Source organism: Cajanus cajan, chromosome 5 (genome assembly GCF_000230855.2).
Source record: "Cajanus cajan strain Asha chromosome 5, NIPB_CcT2T_4, whole genome shotgun sequence".
Taxonomy (NCBI): domain Eukaryota; kingdom Viridiplantae; phylum Streptophyta; class Magnoliopsida; order Fabales; family Fabaceae; genus Cajanus; species Cajanus cajan.
In genome coordinates this window covers 11,726,085-11,740,987 of record NC_138521.1, presented here as the reverse complement: position 1 = coordinate 11,740,987, position 14,903 = coordinate 11,726,085, and the positions used below count along the sequence as shown (strand labels likewise).

General features: G+C 34.0%; 2 protein-coding genes across 3 annotated transcripts; one reads left to right on the top strand and one right to left on the bottom strand.

The window, feature by feature from the left end:
• Positions 1-336: 336 nt before the first annotated feature.
• LOC109813817 (uncharacterized) lies at positions 337-3,737 on the top strand. Its single transcript, XM_020378079.3, has 7 exons — positions 337-730; positions 826-906; positions 1,030-1,206; positions 1,692-1,862; positions 2,087-2,299; positions 2,380-2,468; positions 2,713-3,737. The coding sequence occupies exons 1-7, from the start codon at positions 637-639 to the stop codon at positions 3,397-3,399; spliced, it is 1,512 nt and encodes a 503-aa protein (XP_020233668.1). The 5' UTR covers positions 337-636; the 3' UTR covers positions 3,400-3,737.
• Positions 3,738-5,696: 1,959 nt separating this feature from the next.
• Positions 5,697-9,821, bottom strand: LOC109813822 (NHL domain-containing protein). Of its 2 annotated transcripts, none has more exons than XM_020378084.3 (6): positions 9,638-9,820; positions 9,387-9,563; positions 9,142-9,306; positions 7,761-7,961; positions 6,422-6,519; positions 5,697-6,336 (listed from the first exon to the last, which is right to left on the bottom strand). In XM_020378084.3, the coding sequence occupies exons 1-6, from the start codon at positions 9,690-9,692 to the stop codon at positions 5,866-5,868; spliced, it is 1,167 nt and encodes a 388-aa protein (XP_020233673.1). In that variant the 5' UTR covers positions 9,693-9,820; the 3' UTR covers positions 5,697-5,865. The 2 variants fall into 2 exon arrangements, with proteins under 2 accessions (XP_020233673.1, XP_020233674.1); XM_020378085.3 differs by having other exon boundaries at positions 6,080-6,340; positions 9,638-9,821.
• Between the last annotated feature and the right edge of the window lie 5,082 nt (positions 9,822-14,903).

The window sequence follows — 14,903 nt, the reverse complement described above, 5'->3', positions numbered from 1 at the left end:
TTTTTAAAAATCTTGATTTAGTTTCTCAAGTCATTAATAACATATCTAAAAGTGATAGATCAAGATAATGATGCAGTATCATGATTTAATATGATATTTTTATTAACAAAGACACTAATAAATAAATTTTATGTGATAATATTTGATATATTTTTAAAAAAATTTAAATATAAAAATTAAAATAAAATTTATAAAGTTACATAAATTAAAAAATAATTTACGTTAAATTTAAGAAATTAAAATAATATATATTTTACTAACATGAATTGAAGCATGTCGCAAGAAACGCTTTTAAATTTAAGACATGGATATCAATTAAGGGACCCTCTCTTTCTCTCTCCACAGCAGTGTCCCCATAAACTAATGACTCTCCTTTGCTCTCTCTCCCCTCTTATTTTATGCACTGTACCTTTCCTCCTCTCTCTTCTCTCCTCTGCCTTTTTCCTTCACTCTTTTCACTCACTCAAAAAGTGAAAACCCACTTCCTTTCTTCCAAAAACAAGCATTCTCATCTTCTTTTCCTTTTCTCTTCACACCACTGAGTGTGAGTTAGGGTTCTTCTACATTCGCCCCCACCATTGTTGAAACTTGAAACCCCGCATTCTCCGAACCCCATAGCTTCAACCTTCGGATCAAATGGATAAGCACCTTCTCGCGCTGGCTCTCACTCTTCAGCTCCTACTCGCCACTCTCCATGTTTCTGCTGCACCTTCCACCACTTCCCCTGCAAGTAAGTCCCATTCACTTGTGCTCATTCTTTTGCTTCCTCTTGATCCACGTTCTCTTCTTTAGCTCATAAATAACTTCGTGTCTTGGTGGATTCAGAAATTGTTAGTGGGTTTCTCTCCAATGCTGTGCCTGCTTTCACCAAGTGGGTGTGGTCGCTCAAGGCCACCACCAAAACGGGTATGGATCTGTTCAAGTTTGGTGTTTGCTTTTGGTTTTGTGGTTTTCTGTGGTTTTGTTCTTCTGGGTGTTGGTTGGTTGTGAGGTTTGAATGTGGGTTTTATTTTTTATTTTTTGTTACAGCGGTTTCGAGCAGGTCAATGATGAAGTTTGAGAGTGGCTACAGTGTGGAGACTGTGTTCGATGGAAGCAAGCTTGGGATCGAGCCTTATGCTGTTGAGGTGTTGCCCAATGGGGAGCTTCTCATTCTTGATTCGGCTAATAGTAACATTTACAGGATTTCGTCCTCGCTTTCTTTGTGTAAGTGTGCCAATGTGATTTTGATTATGGGTTGTGGTTGTAAGTGGTTGGTGAAATTTACTTTATTCAATTGTGATATTTTGGAAAATAAGAAGGAACAAAATCATAGATTCGTTGCTATCGTGGAGAATTTGATGATCAGCTGCCTTTTTCTGGATTTGGAATGAGGATTTGGTAGTTTTAGCCTTTTAGGTATATCTAGCTTGTTGTCATTTTGAATTTGATCCCTTCATTGCATCATGTGGACTGGTGTTTACATGATGTGACTCTGAATATCTAGTAGTTAGATTATGCCACATGATATCATGTCACTTCAGTTCATGATTTTGAGCTGAATGAAGATGTATTGCAAGATTATAATGCATTTTGAACAATGTGTCTATGGGGCTTGTCTGTTTAATATGATGGCTGTGACTGTAAAATTGTGTGCATGAATGTATTGTATTATACACTTGAGGACGACAATGTTCGTTGCAATTGTGCAGACAGCAGACCCAAGCTGGTGGCAGGGTCAGCCGAAGGATATTCTGGACATGTTGATGGGAAGCTAAGAGAGGCTAGGATGAACCATCCAAAGGGGATAACTGTTGATGACCGAGGAAATATTTATGTTGCAGATACTACAAATATGGCAATTAGGAAAATTGGTGATTCAGGTAAAATAATCTTTCATTCTTCTCTCCCTCATGGTGATCCTCTTTTTGTGTGCACTCTAGGGCATCCTCTTTTTCTAGAAATTCTTGACAACTAGCAAATCGTGTGTGTACTCTTGCAATGATATTGCAGGCCGAGTAATCTTTGATTATAAAATTGTTACTAGTTATTACCACATTAGAGTCAAATGAGGGAACTTTTCATTGAAGTAAAATTTCTATTTCAGGGGTCACAACAATTGCTGGAGGAAAATGGAGCCGTGGTGGGGGCCATGTTGATGGACCAAGTGAAGAAGCAAAATTTTCTGATGACTTTGATGTAGTTTATGTTGGAAGTAGCTGTTCGTTACTCGTCATAGACAGAGGAAACCGAGCCATCAGGGAGATTCAACTCCATTTTGATGATTGTGCCTATCAATATGGCAGTGGATTCCCACTTGGTAAACTAAACAATTCATGTTTTCTGTAGAAATCATGTCAAATGTTGATCAAATTTAGACTCATTGCCTCAATGTTACAGGGATTGCAATGCTTGTTGGGGCTGGCTTCTTTGGTTACATGTTGGCATTACTGCAGCGTAGGCTCAGTACAATTGTAGCATCCCAAGAAGTTAGTGATTTAATCTTGTCTTATTCTTTGCTATACATTTCACTGAATGAGAACATAAATGATCATCAATGAATAAATTCTCATGCATTAGCTGCATAAATGGCAGAACTATCAATCTTGAGCTATAGTTTCAAGTTATTACATGTCAACTTTGCATTACCTTTATAGTGTTGGCAACTACAACATCATGATATACATATGCATGCTCATAAACAGTCAATAATCCATCACATGCTTTCTGTAGGCTGAGGTTCCAGTTACAGTAACATCTTCGGTTCCTCCTAGTCCATATCAAAAGCCCTTGAAATCTGTCAGGCCTCCTTTAATTCCATTGGAGCATGAACCTGAGAAGCAGGAAGAAGGTTTCTTTGGATCCCTTGGGAAGCTTCTCACCAACGCTGGCGCATCAATGGTGGAGATAATGGGAGGATTATTTCCTTCTTTCAGAAGAAAATCGCTGAGTCACCAATTTCACCGGCAACCACTGCTCCAGCAGCCTCAGAAGCAAGTAAATGCTTGGCCAGTGCAGGAAAGTTTCGTGATTCCTGACGAAGATGAACCCCCTTCTATCGACACAAGAGCACCAACCCCACGAAAGACTTATCCTTTCATGTCCAAGGATGCTGAGAAAATGCAGCAACTGCGGCAAAGTCGAGCATTCTACAGTGGATGGGATGGAGATCTCCACCAGCAGCAACAACAGCAACAAAAATATCAGCATCGTAACCAGTACCGATCGTCGATCCCCCACACATACTACGAGCAGAGCCATGAGACAACCAACGAAATCGTGTTTGGGGCAGTGCAGGAACAGGAAAGGAAGCAAGAGGCTGTGGTTATCAAGCCTGTGGATTATGGGGAGTCACCATACGAACATCACAATATTAGGTCTAGAATGAGTTCCATGGGTTATGGCTACAACAGGTATTGAGTATATATAGTTAGGAAGTTTAGATTTTAGGAGTAATGACCTTAATTCAACTTTGAATGGAGAGGGGAATGAAATCAGGTATAGGTAGTGGTATAATGATTTCTTTTAGTGGGATCTTGGTAAGGAGAAGCTGGTAATCATAGTTATGAATTGTTTATTCAATTTTGCCAAAGGTAGGTTGCTATGGTGTGTAGTGTAAGCAGCAGCAGCTCTGGCAATCATGATGGTGGGATGGGATCAAGAAATTTTGCATGCTATTTCTTCTGATGATCTCATCAACTTTAAATGTCCAATAGTTCTCTGAAGATAAGATATTGTAATGTTTTCTTTCTGTTCAATACTTGTTTTCGTCTTAAACGTGGGCTTAACATTTTCTGAAGTCCAACAAAATCAAGAGTCTACAATATTATACAATATTAGCCACAATGTTGAACTAGTTTATAGAAAAATTGTAATTTACATCAGTCTTTAAATGAATTTGGCTTTAAAGTACCCAAGAACTTATTTTTAAATTTTACTGAATCAAAATAATTTGTTAACTTAAGACAAATATTAATTAGTGTTTAAAGATGTTGATTAATGAACTTTGGTGGGGGATTTGGGTAGAACGTACACGTCTAAGGTTTCAATTTTGTTGCAACCATTGTGATAAAAAGATGTTGATTAATGAATAATAGAAAATGAGATGTTTTAGACAGTATTGTTATTAATTAACATCTCAATGAGATGTTTTAGTTAAAATTTAGTCATAATGAGATGTTTGTGTTTTTTAACTAAATTTTATATTTTTTATTCTTTTATGAATAGTATTAGGACATTGATTAAAAAGATAACTCAATTTAGCAAGTGTAATTTTACAATTTCACTTATTCATTTTAGAGATATTTACTTTAAAGTAAAATTAGTAAATTTGTAATATGTATTTGAAGTAAAATCCCTGCTGAAATTGGATTTATAAGAATGCCAAGCATGAAAGCGTTGCGCAGACATTTGTCGACTAAAGTCTAAAACTAAAGTGTCTTTGGCTAGTTAAGGTCAGGTGGCTAGACTTTTCTAAAGAAAATTGCTATATCCTCCGAATGCACATTCTAAATGATTATCCGATTAATTAAAAAGCATTTTTCTTTTTAATTAAAACTTATATTTTATAATTAAAAAAATTATAAATCTCTATCATAATTAATTCGGACGCATTTGAACATCATAATTAATTCGGAAGCGTTTTCGTTCAAAATTTCGGAGGATTATCATTGCTCTTTTATGAATTAACATGGATTACGATGTGTCGATGTGACACATATAGTTCCCCCTGCGCATGTGAAAATGAAATCGTCACAATTTCATTATTTTTAAAAAATTAGGTTAAATGACAAATGATTAAGTATATAAAAAAAATTAAAATACACTAACATGTCATTCAATTGTAGATTTTCATATACGGTAATACTATAGATTTTTGCAATACTTGTTTTAAAGTTATATCTAAAATAAGTTTAATTACTTGATAATATAAAATAATTGTACACCAATAGTGGTACATGAAAATTGAATTCATAAAAAAATATTACGAAAGTAAAATGTTGCACTACAATTAAAAAGAAAATACGATATTACTGAAAAAAATGATAAAATCACGTTTTTAATGCTTGGAACATATTAGAAGTGAGGAATCCTAGTTCCACAAATTTTAGTATTTTATTTCTAACACATTTTCTCTTATTAAAATTGATGTTAAACTACAATAGGAAGGAGCCTCATCAAATAGTGAATGGAACTCGTGTTTAATAAAAAGAGAGTATTAAAATAAAAGTCTCAATTAAAAAAAATATATGACATAATAATTATAAATAAATAAAGAAAAATGAAAAAAATCAAAATAATTTAATCCAACATGACCATTTAAAAAAACTAAATTATGTTAAAAGTTAATCATTCTTACAAATATAAAACTTAAAATCTTAAAGTTTGCAAATCAAACATTTTTATTAAATATATAAACTCGAAGGATTTCACCCACTAGTTATAATAAAGTCCATCTTTATTTTTAAAAGCTAAATATTTATTACTTTTTTTTCTCTTGAGTGCCAAGTAATTTTATTATTATTTCATACTCATTTTTCTCTTTCTTTTTTAAATAAATAATTATTTTTTAACTTTACTTTGACTTTTTTTATCAAAATATTTATTTCATCTGAAATCTCAATCATTTAAAATCTATATATAGTTATTTTTAATTTTATTCATTTCCTGTTAAACTTTAAATTACATTTTTTACTTATATGAATTATACATACTAATTCTCCAATCAGATTGAGCAAGTTTTCATTAGAAAGTTCAAATGTTCATGATTTTTAACAGTACAGATCCATACTTTACATGGTCACTAATAGATGAAAAGAGCCGAAAAAAAGATATGGATGTTGGTAGCAAAATATATGCAAAATAGTATTGTTCTTACAAATAACTTCATCTACGCTTCACAATACCCAAATTACACACAGATGATCCTTGTTGAAAAATGTTATCCTTAGGTAGCTCTACGAAGCCCATGTTAGCCTTTATCATGACATCATCACCTTCATACCCCTTGTTGAAGGTTGCCTTGGTTGAATCTTCATCAAAACTCATCAAATCCTTCAATTGGTCATGATACTTACTTGCCTTTATTACCTCCCCACTATTGTAGCCATCTAAATCTAGCAAAGACACCGATTCTAGATGTGGTCTTTCAGTCACTATGTTGATTCTAACTCTAGACATGCAAACAAGATGAGAGAAACACAATCTCCAAAGCCTCGTCAGGAATGTGCAAACAGAGGAACAACTATAGCTAGCAACTGCGCTTTTCGTGCCGAAGAAGAGCATCGTCACTAGCTTCCCCAGACTGGTTAGGCAATGCTTCCATGTCACGATGAATCGGCAAGGGTTGTAGCCTTTCTGTCTACACAGTTCAGTAGGACAAGGTGTAAGTAATTTTACACTTTGGCAATATAAAATCTGAATAAGAAGTTGAGTAACTTACATTAGGAATGATGTAAGGGCGCACTGCAATCCCAATTAGTAAGCCCAGTAAGCATGAAAGTCCTAATGCTAGAGTCCAAGTCATAACTGCACCTAGCCCTGAACAAAAGAGGTTTTTATCTTTTTACATTACAGTAGAATTAGTGCATCTAGGTTAGGTAGAAGGCAATGTAAAAATTGAGCCAGGAGAGACTCAATACAAAGTTCATGCTTCCAGGATGGATAAGAGGAACTCTCACTTCATAGAAAAAAGTCGAGATGAAATCAAATGGGGAAAAGATAAAAATAAAATTTGAATTGCTTTGAAATTAATCATCAACTAGAATCATGAAAAAATGGAAATGAATTGACTAGGGAAAAAGTTAAGCACTATGGTGGTCGAAGTTTAATAGGGAAAATAGGCAAGGACAGGGTGAATAATAACCTTATCTTTTTTAATAAAATTATATTTAAGTGAAAAAGAGCAGCAAAACCTGCAAAAGTACCCCTAATATCGAACATGTGGATGAGAGAAATTTGAGTCAAGGTTCTTTCTGGAATTGTGCAAAATGTAGATTTAGTTAAGAGGTGTGCCCACTTGTTTGCCGGTCAAAAGTGACTTAAGAGACATTGGTCCCCACTGGGTTTCCTTCTGTCCACTTGTTCCCAAATTCCAAACAGTAGAGGAAGTATACACTCTCATCTTTCACCTTATCAACTGCCCCATATCTTCTTCCCAGAGATATACTAAAAGCATGTTTGGATACAAGCCTAAAAGGACTTTTAACAGCTACTCTACTAGAAAATATTCTTTATTTTTTCAAGACTGATTCCAAATAGGCTCTAAGATTAAGACTGTTAAATAGGAATCTTCATTTGTATAACTCAAGTAATGAGATAATTGATGGAGCGATGATCTACATTTTAAAAGCAAGTCAATTGAAAGGTTCATTTAATAGATAAAAATAAGTGTATAACATTAAAGCTTTAAATGAACTGCTTGCTTCGCAATGTTCATGTATCATGGCATGTTTAATATCACAAAACATACAAAGTGTCAGAGCCTTGGAGCGATAGAAGAAATCATATGATTCAAATCCAGTATATTTATGTCTAGGCATTCATTTTAGCTAATTATATTATTATTACATTATAGTTTGGATTAGGTTGGATAAAAATCTATCACTTTCTCTCAGTTCTGTCTTTTTTTCTTTCTATCTCTCCCTTCCTTCCATCTCTTGTTCCCCAAAACATGGGGTATACACTCATCATTTTATGAAACCCAAAAACATAAAATGTAATATAGAAGGCTATATCATACACTAGCAGATATACACATGCCACAAATTAAAAAATCTAACCGGAATTAGAACCAAGGGTACAATCCTCCTCCTTCAAATTAATCTGGCGGACCAATTGATGCATGTGATCTGACACCAGCAAAGCACACAGACCAGGAATGAAAGTCAGGTCAAAATCATTTGAAAACGATGCATTCAGGGCAGGTCCATCCTTTGTGCTTGACTTTTCTGAGAACCGTCCTCCAGCAATTGTGGTCACACCTAGTCAAGACTCAAGACCAAATCAGACAAAAGGAATGTTCAACATTTTCTGATAACACAATCCACAAGATTCACCATCCTAATAACCATGCTTTTAAGAAAATCATTAAGCAACGCTAAGCTTAAAGCAAACCTGGAGGGCCACCACACTTAACAATTCACATACATAGTTTGACCCACACTTTGCTTGCAGAGTTGACCTTCCCCCGTCCTTTATTCCCTCTCTCTCTTCCCATACAACTATGAATTTGGCTCAATTGAGGTGAGAAAATCAATTGTTCATTTGTTCATATTCCAACACATTCATGAATTTTTAATTTCTATATGTAATATCTACCGTTAATTTTCTCATCAATGACCAAAGCAACGTGTAAATAAACTTCTCAATAAGTACTCATAGAGGAAGAAAATAAGAAAACAAAATGAATTGTGTTTCTCTCATGAGTTAAAATCAACTAATCACTTAATTTTATAGAAGCTCTCTCATCAAACTTCTTCAAAAGTTAAGGTGCATAAGTTGATTTTAATTCTCAAGTAACTCAATTCATTTTCATTCACAAGAAAACTCAATTCATTTTCCTTTTTTATTTTCTTCAATGTTTATAAAAAAAAAGAATTAGGCTTAATTGCACATTTTTCCACCAAAGCTTCACATTTCTACAAATTTTGCCACCCGAACTTTAAAATTACACATTTTGCCACTCAACTTTCAAACTTTTGCATATTTCGTAACCATGATAATTGACTTTTGTTAATTGATTGCTGACATGAAACTTTGCGAATTAACTACCGACATGTTATATTGACTATTGACATAACTCATTATGTCAGGTCATCATCCATATGTTACACCAACACTCCACATCTTCAATCAACATATCATGTTAGCAGTCAATGTATCATGTAGGCAATGGGGTGACAAAATATATGAAATATTAAAAGTTGAATCACAAAAAGTACAATTTTAAAAATTAGGAAACAAAATTTGTGAAATTGTGAATCATGAGTGCCAAAAAGTGCAATTAAGAAAAAATAGATAAAAACTATCCATTGTCATGCAACTATGCACCCGAAAACAGAACAAATGCATTTTCAATCCACATCATGCAGTTGAAGGCGATTTCATGAAGCCAAAGACAAACACAAGATGACCAAATTATGCGATTATTTACAAACATACCCTTAGCGCTAATTTTCCTTATTGCATGGTTGGACTTGTCAGCAACATACACATTCCCTCTGAGATCAAAAGCAAAGCTTCTGGGTTTGGCAAACCGAGCCGAACCCACGTCCCCATCCAAATACCCGACAGACCCATCTCCAGAAAACCTGGTGAAAACGGTTTCTGCAGCAGAACAAGCGCAAAAAGTAAAGAAAAATGGAAACTTTGGCGCAGCCCAGAAGAGGGAGAGGGAGGGAAAGAACCTTGGGAAATGGGGAATTGCGCGGTGTAGAAAGTGCTGTTGACGAAATCGAGAAGGATGAGATCGGAGGAAGAGGGTCGTTGGAGGAGGCTGAAGGGGTAGATGTGAGGCTTGTGGCCGTCGAAGATGGTGCTCACCGTGTAACCGTCTTCGGGGATGACCACTTCTTTGGCGTTAACTGAAAAATGGAAAGAGAAAAAAGTGAAAAATGGAATCGGAAAGGAAAGGGAGAACGAGGGAATGAGTTGTTACCGTGAAGTGAGAGAAGGGAGAGAGTGAGTGTGAGGAAGGTGGAAAGAGAAGCCATGCCTCAGTCTCACTTTGCTACAAGAGTAAGCAGAGGTTTGGTATTATAGTGGTAGTAAGGGTTCCTTCTGGACGAAGTAGACGAAAGGAAAAGTTTGGGATCTTTCCTTGGAAGTTGACCCAAACTAGTCTGAGCAGCTCCCACGAATATTTTACTATTATAATAGTTTTTATAAAAAAAATTCCCTAAATAAATCCCCCAATTTATTTATTCGAACAACACTCTTTCCTGTAGTTGTTCGATTTCTCCAACGGTATATTTTGTTTTTTTATTTTATTTTATTTTTTAATTTTTTAATGTAAAAAATTATTTTATTAATTATATAAATTTATATATAAAATAATTTATAGTTATAAAATTTAATATATTAATAATTTATAATTTTATAAAATTTAATAATTTATAAATATAATATATTAAAATTTTAATCATTTATAATTTTAAAAAGTTTATATTTATAGTAAGTTAAAAATTTGAAGAAGTTAGAATTTTATTAACTTTTAATAAGTTATAATTTTAGAAAATTTAAATTTATAATAAAATTTAAATTTAAAAATAATATTTAATATTTAATTTTTATAATAAATTATAAATTTAATAAATAATCATTTTAATACGTTATATTTTTAATAAATTAGAAATATAATAAATAATAAATATAATAAGTTATATTTATGTGTGTATTTAAAAAATATTAATAAAATATATAATTTAAATATCTTTATAATTAGTAAATATAATAAATTAGTGTGTAATAAATATATTAATTATAATTATAATAATGTATAAATTTAATAATTTATAATTTAATAATTTATAATATTAATAACTTAAATATTACATTGATGAAGAGACAGTGCATTAAAAGTAAAAATTCATAATATTAAGATAGAGTGAATTATATAAGGTTTTTAATCTCCATAATGATGTCCAGTTCTACAACGAGAGCGACGTCTGTTGCGATCTAGGTTACACCATGGAGGTTGTTGCTCAGCAGGATTTGGATCATCATCAAGCACTGGTTGTTGGAATGCAATTGAAGAACTATCAAGTTTATTAGCGAATTCCGGTTGGTAAAGAGATTGCATGTATGATTGTGCTGAAGATGGAGTTCTAAAATCTACTCCAAATAAATTTGTAAAAAAATACTCTGAAGTTGTTGCAAACGAATATCTTCTGTTTATTATGTTTTCTTGTGGTGTGGAGGATTTGATACATGTTGATGAGTCTCTTCATACGACGACATGGAAGTCGCACCGGTTTCAAATGTTGTGGAAGTCCTTCATTGTTGATGGGTCCTTGGATCCTGAGTAGTCGTGGCACAGATAGGAAATAGATGGAATTGGCCATGTACCATTCCATGTATTCTCGTGTGTGAAACAATGGGCCTTGCATTGGATGACCCATTAATGTGTGCTCACGTCTATTGTTCCACATGTCGATCCATTGAGCATGTCTTGTAACCCAATTTTCACCTTGTCTTCCCCTCATGTCAATTTTGTGTAGGTTATCCAAATTATTGGGTGGAGAAGGGACATCCTAGAAGAGACGAAATTGCAATTTCACTCTATCCGATTGGTACCATTCAATAATTGCAAAACAAATGATTGAGGTACTTGAAGTGCACAGTTGAGCATCTCTATATGCTTGCATGGGTATTGATATTTGCAAGACTTGATATGGAGCCCATAAAAATTACAAATAATTTAAACTTTGTCAGTTAAGAGAATATGCTAAATAAAAGAAAATAAGAAATAAATAAAACTTTGTTACAAAGAATTACCTACTTAGCCTGAATGTGATCAAACCTTGATCTGTATCCGACAACTTCATTATTAGGTACACTTTGAAAGTTTAGTACTCTACCCCCGCTCCATTTGCAGACCAAATGGAATGTTGGTGGTACTCTGGAAATTGGCACAATATATGGCGTCCGATGCCATGCCCAAGACTGTAACAATGATGCAAAACCACCAATTGTTCTACTCGTAACATTTGTGGCTTTAAACGTTTCCCTATATAACATAGATAAACAAGTAGACCCCTGTCGCAACCCGAAAATTTCTGATCTCGCGACCTATGGTTTAGACATCCTTTTGAAAATCTCATCAATTAAGGAATGCCCGGACGCCAGACTAATCCTTAATCAATGGTTTTGAAAATAGGTTTTTAGGAGTTGCCACCAATGTTTTACTCAAAACATTGGAAAAAGAAAAAGGTTTTTTAAAATTTAATAATGACCTTAATAACCAGAATTGGCTTCGAGGGTCGGTTACGTGTAGGGAAGGTATTAAGCACCCCTACAACGCCCTTAATCGGTACTCTATGACGAAGTTAACATTATAAACAATAATAATATAAATATTAAATCCCCTTTTATTGATGACTATTTACATGCTTGAAATTTAAATTAAACAATTGACTCTAAAATATCTACATGATTGTTTTTATTATAACAATACTTATCAAAAATAAGAAATAAAAGAGAGAGAAGAAGGTTGATTGAAATACCTCGTAGCAAGCTTTGTTAAATCTTTCGATATGGAAATTCTAGGTGCTTTGTGGCAACCTTTCACACTACACAAATGCCCCACAAATCTCAAGAAATACAATAAGAGGGAGAAAGAGAGAAATTTTGAGCTCTAAGGAGTCTTGGACGAAATTTTGAGGCCCTGAGAACTGTGCCCGACCTGTCTATTTATAGACATCAAAAAGTTGCCAGAACGGCCCGTTCCAAAATCGAAACGGCCCGTTCTGGATTTGTACATTATGTGTTAATTTCATATCTTGGAATGGCCCGTTCTGAAACCAGAACAGCTCGCTTTAGAGGTGAGTTTAACACAAAATTGCCTGTGCTAGACGACCCGTTCCAAACTAAGGTTTTAGGCCTTTTTTGTAACTTGGAACGGCCCGTTCCAATTTAGGAACAACTCATTCCAATTTAGGAACAGCCCGTTCCAGACTTAGGTTTTAGCCTTTTGTAGGAGTTTGGAACGACCCATTCCAAACTAGAGTTTTAGTGTGACACCCTTACTACCCCAATACATATATCGAAATATAATAAATAAAAAAAAAATTAAGGAAAATAAACTTTTTAAGTTGGTAAAAGGGTTCACATAATACTTCATAACTGTTCTGACTGAAAAATAAAACTTGAAAGATAAAATTCAAGAGTTTACACATTTTTCAAAGAAAATAACATTTATTACAATACCAAATATTCTATCCTAGAGATCCTCTTGCCCCGATGTCACACTATCAGAGCATTTCCCAAATTAACGGATGGCATTCTATATACCACTTGCAGTTGGATCCTCTCCACCTAAAATATCAATAATTTATACGGTGAGAAAAGAAAAATTATCTATATGCAAAATACATTCAATCATATCACAGTATAATTTCATCATAACTCATTATATAGTGTATATATATATATATCAATTACTCATCATATTCACATACAACATTCATGTCAATCCAACAATTAACACTATGCCAAGGCCTCGCCACATCTGACACAAGTGATACAGGTTAATTGCCTCACTCAACCCACACCAGACCAGGGGTCACGCCCTCCCTGTAGCATCACTTACCCAGGGGCCGTGCCGTCCCTCGCCATTTTGGTGTGAGGAAACACAATCACATTACAATCAATACAATCTCTTGCAATTAACCCTATGCCAGGGCTGCCATAAGCGACATAAGTGGTGGTGTTAACTGTCCTACTCATCCCACATCATACTAGGGTCACGCCTTCCCTATAGCACCACTTACCCAGGGGTCGTGCCATCCTAGTCATCAATGTGAGACATCACAATCATAATCATACAATATCTCAACTCATAATTCAAATTCACATCAATATCATCCATCAAATAACATAACAATAACTAATATAATAATCAATAGAATGATTAGTATAAACTATAAACAGCGTATCAGGGGTTATACTACTCCTACCATGCTCATCCTTATTTCATATGAAAGATAAGAAAATTTCCTACAATTCTCATGAAGACATCAAGTCCTAATTCCATCATCTACTTTGTGAAAAATGATAAAAACCGCAACAGCTATAGATAAAGCTGACAGCTTGACCCCTCTTCACTAAAACATCCATATCTGGAGTTCTAGACCTCCTTTTTGGGTGATTCCAACGCCATTGGAAAGCTAAAATCCAAGGCTACAACTTTCATTAAGACCTCAAAATCAAAATATTCACGCTCAGCGCCCAGACTTGCACTCAGCGCGCCCAGCGCATTCTGCAACCAGCAACCCATGAAAACCTTGAAAATTCCTTCCAATCATGAATCCAATCCAAATTACACGAATTTGAACCATTAAAAAAAAACATAAACAATATCAAAAAACATCATTTTAAGCAATAAATTTAAGTTTTAACCATTAATCCATGGAAATCATGAAGAAATCATGAAAACCCTAACCAAAACCTTTTCCCTTCAATCCAACCTCAATCATACATAGAACATGGAATTAATGTGATAATTCAAACTCATACATACCAGATTAAGTCTTATAAGTACTACCCTTACAATATAGTGAAAAACTAGGAATACATATATATATAGATAATAATAAAGAAAATATAAATTAACTCCAGTAAAGGTGGCAGTGCCTCCTAGTTAGGAATCCATTTATATTTTCCAAATCATAAAAATATAACAAAGATGTAAATTTTAGTCTTTTATCAAGAACATTTAAATTACAAAATAATAGGAGGCTCAGCCTTCCATTCAGATAAATTCCAAATTATAAATTAATAGGAGGCTCGGCCTTCCATTCAGATAAATTAAACGTGATTTTAAGAAATTATTCCTCTACCCAATTCCCTCATGTACTCTACATATAAATAATCCCCTTTTCCCCCGTACCTGGATGAATAGGAACTTGGGCAGAACCTCCTCCTCTTTTTCTTAAATCGGGATCGGAATTAGAGCAGAACCTCCTCTCTTATTCTCTCTTTTTATTTCTCTAGAATTTCTTCTCTCTAAAATTATGAATTTCCAAAAACCTTAAACTCCTATTTATAGAATTTTATGAAGTTACTATGCATAGATTAAAATAATATTATTTCATTATTATATATTAAAAGTTACTTTTTATTAAAATATTCAAATAAATAGAATTGGAATTCAATTGAATTCCGCAGCCTCTGCATTCCACCGCAGCCATTTCCTATTCAAATTC